The 7,993-nt window shown below is 37.6% G+C and overlaps 1 protein-coding gene across 1 annotated transcript in view; it reads left to right on the forward strand.

Moving 5' to 3' along the window:
* The window catches only part of LOC140210046 (guanine nucleotide-binding protein G(t) subunit alpha-2), a 119,403-nt gene that overhangs the window by 60,082 nt on the left and 51,328 nt on the right, over positions 1-7,993 (forward strand). The window contains exon 8 of the mRNA XM_072278820.1: positions 811-1,027. Within this exon, the coding sequence (XP_072134921.1) occupies positions 811-1,001 (191 nt within the window). The 3' untranslated portion in view covers positions 1,002-1,027. The remainder of the gene's footprint in view (positions 1-810; positions 1,028-7,993) is intronic.

A 7,993-nucleotide genomic window follows, 5' to 3' on the forward strand; every position in this document is an offset into this window, starting at 1 on the left:
AAGGGCTTTACTCTTTGGAGAGAAAGAGGATGAGGGGAGACATGATAGAGGTATACAAGATAATAAGAGGAATAGATAGAGTGGATAGCCAGTGCCTCTTCCCCAGGGCACCACTGCTCAATACAAGAGGACATAGCTTTAAGGTAAAGGGTGGGAAGTTCAATGGGGATATTAGAGGAAGGCTTTTTACTCAGAGAGTGGTTGGTGCGTGGAATGCACTGCCTGAGTCAGTGGTGGAGGCAGATACACTAGTGAAGTTTAAGAGACTACTAGACAGGTATATGGAGGAATTTAAGGTGGGGGGGTTATATGGGAGGCAGTGTTTGAGGGTCGGCACAACATTGTGGGCCGAAGGGCCTGTACTGTGCTGTACTATTCTATGTTCTATCTCTGGTCATCTTCTCTATTGTGCCCCAGTTTAATTATTTAAATCTATTTGAATGTGTCTTTTCACTAATATTCTGCTGTCAGAGGATTTCAGGGCATTCTGTGAGTGGAACCTCAGTACTGGCCACCTGAGGCCGGGTCACTGCTCACAGATCTCACCAACTCAGCCAAATGTACAGGTCGATCTAAGGCCGAGTGGAATCTTTAGAAAAGCATGACAGGCCAGGATGGAGAAATGATAACACTGGACCAGATCCCTGATTGCTTTGACCTTCATGTGCTCTGCGCCACTTTTGTGTTAGAATAAAGTAGTCACATCACTTAGATCATTGCTCCATCATGTGTGATCTTGACTGTCATTTTTCACACACCATGCATCGATGTTGTCCATTGTATGTAAGCTTCACTGCCCTCCAATTCTAGGTCCCAATACGTACGAAGATGCTGGCAATTACATCAAGGCCCAATTCCTGGACCTCAACATGAGAAAAGATGTCAAAGAAATCTATGCACACATGACATGTGCCACTGACACTCAAAACGTCAAGTTTGTTTTCGATGCTGTGAAAGACATCATCATTAAAGAAAACCTTAAAGATTGTGGACTTTTCTAAACAAGGGAGCTTTAATCCATTATCAGGTATGTTGGTACACATTGTTGAAGTATTTATTATCTTCAGTTACTGTCCTAATAAGTTTGCATCTTAAAACAGTATGTTCACAATTAGTTAGAAGACTGAGAATAATCTCTGCATGTTAATGATTATGTTCTCTTTTGTACACATGCACATAGCAATCTGAAATATTAAGCTACTAACTTTTAGCTAAGCCACATGTGGTATATCAGTTTTTTAAAAAAAATTATTTAGAGAAGGGTTCCCATTTTGGGGTTCACAGACAAAAATGACTGGATATGGTCATTTGAGCACATTTATATGAAACATTGTTGTAGGAGAGCAGCATCCATCATCAAGGAGCCTCACACCCAGGATGTGCTCTCTTCTCATTGCTGCTGTGAGGAAGAATGTACAGGAACCTCAGTACCTGTGACCAGATTCAGGAACAGTTATTATCCTTCAACCATCAGGCTCTTGAACCAAAGGGAATAGCTTTACTCAACTTCATTTGCCCCATCATTGAAATACTTCTACAACCTACAGATTCACTTTCAAGGACTCTTCATTTCACATTCTCAGTAGTTATTGCTTACTTACTTACTATTATTACTCCTTTCTTTTTACATTTGCACACTGGTTGCTTGTCAATCCCGTTGGGTACGGTCTTACATCGATTCTATTATGTCTCTTTTGTCTACTGTGACTGCCCAAGAAAAAGAATCTCAGGGTTGTATATGGTGACATATATGTAGCTTGATAATAAATTTACTTTGAACTTTGATGCAGCATAATGCAAAAAATGATGCAAAAATGCAATAAGCATAAAGAACACAATAAAATACGATAAATATAAATACATATACAGACTGATTGTACATAAAATGATGCTAAGTACAAGAGTATCTGTACATAAGGTGACTGACAGGAAATAAAGTAGTAGTGGTGAGTATGGTTGAGTGGGTTAATGGGTGGAAGTGTTGATCAGCCTGATGGCTTGGGGTAAGTAAGACTGCTGATGCTTTTGCATCTCCTCTTCCTTGATGGGAATGGACAAACAATCCATGAACAGGGTGAAAAGAATCAAACTTATCCTCCTGGTCATAATTACCTCCAATTCTGGAACTTGAATATTGCGTAAGGTTTCTAACCTCTGGCTCCATGTAATGTCAATATCATAACAGAAGTCTGGAGATATTGGAGTAATTTCCTTTGAAACCAACCCTCCCTGCTCTAAGTGGGCTATGATAGTACAGTAACTTGCTGCATTTTTTTCTGGTGAAATTACCTTGTTTTTATTGGAATAAGCTCTGTGGTTTCCAAGTCTCCTGCTCTGTAGACTGTGGCCAGTTATTCCATATCACTGGCTTACTCTGAAGGTTTGTCTCTTCTTGAACTGAAGCAATTCCTTTGTTAGTAATTTTCCACTGATGCTGTAAATTAGAACGTTCCACAATTTTGAAGCAGTATTGATGAAAGAGAGGTATTCTTAACAACTCAGGATTGCTGAGCCAAATTTTGGAAGAAGTTTAAATGCATTTGTTACAATTAAGCAAATTTCTGTTCTTGCAAACCATCTCTTCTATTTGCCTACCCTGTTGTACGTCTCCATTTTACTGCTAAAATGTTTGTTCATTTGATTTATCTTAAAATTAGAAACCTAATATGCTCTCTTTTCTCCTCAGGATCCTCTGGCTCTGGCCTTTACAGATTTCTAATTAAGCATGCATCAGAACAATGATTGATTCTGCATGAAAACTCCTTTTAACAGACCACTTAAGCTTAAAAGTTAAACAAGCAGCAAAGTAGCTTGATGTAATTCACTGGGTGTACTGTATTATTTTTCACCATTATTAAACCCAGATTAAGAAAGCTAATGTCTGTCTGCATTAAGGAAGAATCTAGATCTTTCAACCACTGGTTTAGGAATTTTAAGATCTTGTGTTGGCTTTATCATAAAAAATCACCCCTTTTGCTTTTATTTAAACCAATAATAGAATGGAGTAATATAAAATAGATGCTACAATCCTCCATCACTTATGTTATCTATCTGTGTTTATAAATAAATTGTTTGATGATATGTATTTAGTTTACTATGGTACTTTGGTTATACATTTAATTCAGTTGAATTCATTCTACTATTCAGGTGAATTACTGGTTCACCCCTAAAGACCTACAACAAATGGTGTCATATGTACTCATGTTTTAAATACAGCTATTGTTTAACAAATTTAAAAAATAAAAAAAAACATTGAAAATACTGATTATTAGTGACACTATCAACACTGGCACCTATCCCATTACATGTTAAAACTAGCAGTAAGCTCAGATTTATGCACAAGACATAGAATAAAAATGTAAGCATGATTGTTAGCAATTCACCCCTCAGATTCACCTTTATTCTCATAGGCAAATATGCACAGGGTACAGATGCCAAGAAAGTTGGCCTTTTGTAGCAGCAGCACAGTACATGTGATGTGGCATTTGCAATGGATTTAAGGGAAGTTGTTTGCATCAATGTGAATATTAGTTATTAATTATTCACTGTAAAATACACTTCAAATATTGTTTAATAGCACAATGCAAAATGAGTTTTTAATGTAAAAGTTGTAACTAAAGTCCAGAAGAGTATCTGGTCCTTACAATTTTGTTTGTAAATCAATGCCATAGATGTTTTTTTATATCTTCCATAGAGTTTATTTATTTCATACAGGTGTCCGAATTTTAATTAGCCGTACATGGTCTATTAAAGCTAATGTGAAAGTTGGTTTTTGTTTTCTGTAGGAATTTTTCAAAGTGATTAATTAGCCAGCTCATGAACAACATGTGATCCTGGAAAGCTACATTACAGCAATAACCTAATCTTTGTGGGTAGCTTTCTTATAAGTCAGCAATAAATAGTATTTTGGATTCCTGCTAGTTTTGCCCTACAGATGTTGAATGTTGTTAACATTTTCCATTCCAGTTTGGATGTCCAGTATTTTGCTTCTTTCTTAATATTCCACACCCAATCTTGCATAGCATACACCTTACTTTTATTTCATAAATTAAATTGTAACATTTCCCAATGTTGCTACTAGCCAACATTTAAAGATCACCTGTGGATAACATTAATTGCGGAGAAATTGTGTTTATTAGCATTTGAAAATAGAGAAGAATATGATTGATGTCAATATTTATTGTGGCAGGTTTGAAATGCATTTTAAGAATTATCAAAAACTAATTCTAATTACGTATCTCTTTATATTTGCGACAATTTGATTCTATTTCATGAAACCATGTCAACAGCTAGTGAAGCTGCTGTCTCACATCTCATACAAGCTGGCTTCAATGGAGCACCTGAGTTAAGCATCAGGTGATTGATAATATGGGTTGCCCCAAGTGCTCTGATTTTCTCTTACTTCCAAAAACTGCAGTTTGGTAAGGTTAAAAATTAATTTTCTTGCAGACATTTACAGAAGAACAAAACAATACAATAGAATCAAAGGGAAAAAAACTAGATTGACTGACAATCAATGTGCAAAGAACAAACTGTGCAAATGCAAAAATAATGGTTATAAATATATAATAGTGAAAATACGAGTTGTAGAATCCTTGAAAGTGATGGAAGTGGATGAAATAATGGTAGCACAGTGTAGGTTTATAGTGCAGTGAAACAGAAACTTCTATAAACAGGTAGAAAATGTTGGTTAGAAAGGCATGTTGGATACTATTATTAGCAAGGCACAGAAAGCATGAATATATGATTTAGGCAGTTGGAAAATTTTTCATTTCTAACTTCAGGAAATCATTAATCTTCGTTCAAAATAGTTATGAAGACCAAGACAGGGTGCATTAGGGCTCATTAATTAAGTTGCACACAAAAGGATGAAAGCAAAGTCAAGGAAAAGTTTTCATTGTCTCAGAGCTTAAAAAGATTAACTGTAAACTTTATGACTAAGTTTTTGCTTTGGTGAAGTAATATATTAACATTGCAATAGATTCACAAATTGAACAATGAAATTGAGTTAAGATTCCAACTGGGGAATATTCAGCTCATATTGAATTGAATTGAATTGGCTTTACTTCTTATGTTCTTCACATACATGAGGAGCAAAAATCTTTATGTTACGTCTCCTTCTGAATGTGCAATGTACAATCTATAGTAATTTGTAATAAATAGTACGTACAACAGGGCAGTCAATATAGCATAGAAATACAATTGTATCAGCGTGAATTAATCAGTCTGATGGACTGGTGAAGAAGCTGTCCTAGAATCTGTTAGTCCTGGCTTTAATGCCGCAGTACCGTTTACCAGATGGTAGCAGCTGGAAGTTTGTGGTTGGGGTGACTTGGGTCCCCAATGATCCTTCAGGTCCTTTTTATGCACCTCTCTGTAAATGTCCTGAATAGTGTGAAGTTCACATCTACAAATGTGCTGGGCTGACTACACCACTCTCTGCAAAATCCTGAGATTGAGTGAAGTACAGTTCCCATACCAGGCAGTGATGCAGCCAGTCAGGATGCTCTCAATTGTGCCCCTGTAGAAAGTTCTTAGGATTTGGGGATTCACGCCAAACTTTTTCAGCCGTCTGCGGTTGTGTTTTCTTCACCACACAGCCAGTATGAACAGACCACGTGAGATTCTCGGTATGTGTACACTGAAGAACTTAAAGCTGTTCACCCTCTCAAACCCAGATCCATTGACATCAATAGGGGTAGCCTGTCTCGATTCCTCCTGTAGTCCACAAACAGCTCCTTTGTTTTTGTGACGTTAAGGGAGAGCTTGTTTTCTTGACATCACTGTGTCTGGGTGATGACTTCTTCTCTGTAGGTTGCCTCTTTATTATTTGAGATAAGGCCAATGAATGTACTATCGTCAGCAAATTTAATTAGCAGATTGGAGCTGTGGGTCCAATAGTAATCTTTAGATAAGTGTGTTCATATTCAGTTATTAGATATCCATGACTGTTTGTACACGCAGATTTGGGGTCCTTGGCACTTCCTAATTTTTGCTGAAAAGGGAGATTATAAAAAGGAGGACAGCTCATCCAGAGGTAGTGTGATTTTAAGAAATTAGGAATATTTCCATAGTGTAACAGTCAAAACAAGAATCCAATGATAATCTTGAACTTCAAACAGCTTGTATCACCCCCCTATTTAAAATTATCACTATTTAGAATTAGTATTTGTACAAACATGACTCATTAGTCAAGTTCCAAGAGTAGCATTTTCAGCAGAAACTTCCCATTAGGTGAAACCACTACTTAATAGGTATATTGAACAAAACTGACAGAATTGCTGTTTGACAATTTTATAAATTGCTGAGAGACCACCTGAAGCTACTTCTTCTGAATGGAAAATCAATATTTTGGATGATTCAAAGAAACATTAGAAAATACTAGTTTGTTAAAGAAACTGATCAAATAATCAAACTAGTTATCACCAGTATTAAACCATAGTGAGGTATTACCAAGATAAACACATGATAGAATATGGAGTAACAGGCAAAGGAGAGTCAATGGATGTTGTCTACTTGAATTTTAGGCTTTGGCTAAGTGCTGTACAAGGCTGCTAAATAAAGCAGGAACACCTTTCATAATCCAGGAACGATACTAGCATGGGTACAAGATTGGCTGACTGACAGAACACACAGTGGGAATAAAGGTGGACTTTTCTAATTGACTGTGGTGACCACTGGTGTTCTGGAGGGGTTAGTGTTGGGTCTGCTGCTTTTCACGTTAATGATCTGCATGACAGTTGAAGGCTTTGCAGCTAAGTTCACAGATGATACCACTTAAAAGCAAAGAAGTAGCAGTTTTTTTAAAACACACAAAATGTTAGGCCATATATTGTAAGCCTTAGATCATTTTTTTTTCCTGATTCTGGCCCATACATCTTATTAGGCCACACTGTAAACACCATTTAAATTTGTCAGAGTAGTAAAACTACTCACTTCATAAGGTCATATGAGCATCTGGTTTTCTGCAAAATATCCTATGAATCCTTTTATTGTACAATTCATCAATTTATATTTTGGAAATAAAGCTGGATTTACTTCATCCATTACCCACATCTGAAAATCCTGACATCATCTGAAGCAGCCACATGGATAATTTTAAATAAAATATCCCCCAAAACATGGGCATATAGACAGACACGATCTCCTGGTTGCCACCCACTTCAACTCTGCTTCACATTCCCATTGGGATATGTCCATACATGGCCTCCTCTACTGCCATGATGAGGCTAAACTCAGGTTGGAGGAGCAACACCTCATATACCATCTAGGTAGTCTCCAGCCCCTTGGTATGAACATAGAATCCTCCAACTTCCGGTAATTCTCTCCCCCTCCCTCTATTTCACTCTGTTTCCTCCCCCAGCTGTCTATCACCTCCCTCATGGTTCTGCCTCCTTCTACTACCAATTGTGTTTTCCCCTATTCCTGCCTATCACCTCTCTGCTTCTCCTCCCCCACCCCTTTATCTTTCCCCTTACTGGTTTTTCACCTGGAACCTACCAGCCTTCTCCTTCCCACCCTCCCCCCACCTTCTTTATAGGGCCTCTGCCCCTTCCCCCTTCAGTCCTGACGAAGGGTTGCGGCCCGAAACGTTGACTAATCGTTTCCACGGATGCTGCCCAACCTGCTGAGTTCCTCCAGTGTGTTGTGAGTGTGGGCATAAAGGCTGTTGTGCTTTTATTTCTCAGAATTTAACAAACGATTAACAGCACTCACTGATTCAATATTCAATTGAAATCAAAGGTGTCACAAATACATGGTAATTTCTTCAGTGCATTTTCTCCTGCAAATTTGATGCTGTCCGGTGAACAAAGTCTGAGAGGCTGTACAGAGTTCTGAGAAAATTAACTGCATACTACAGTGTACAAAGGATGGAAATAATAAATCTGGATCATTTTGAAGGTAAAGGGTTGCTTTTGCTTACATTAGAAGCACTAGTTTCCTTCTCCCTCCCAATCTCACAACTACCTGTGGTTATAACATGAACATAGAC

The sequence above is a fragment of the Mobula birostris genome, chromosome 14, assembly GCF_030028105.1.
Source record: "Mobula birostris isolate sMobBir1 chromosome 14, sMobBir1.hap1, whole genome shotgun sequence".
NCBI lineage: Eukaryota > Metazoa > Chordata > Chondrichthyes > Myliobatiformes > Myliobatidae > Mobula > Mobula birostris.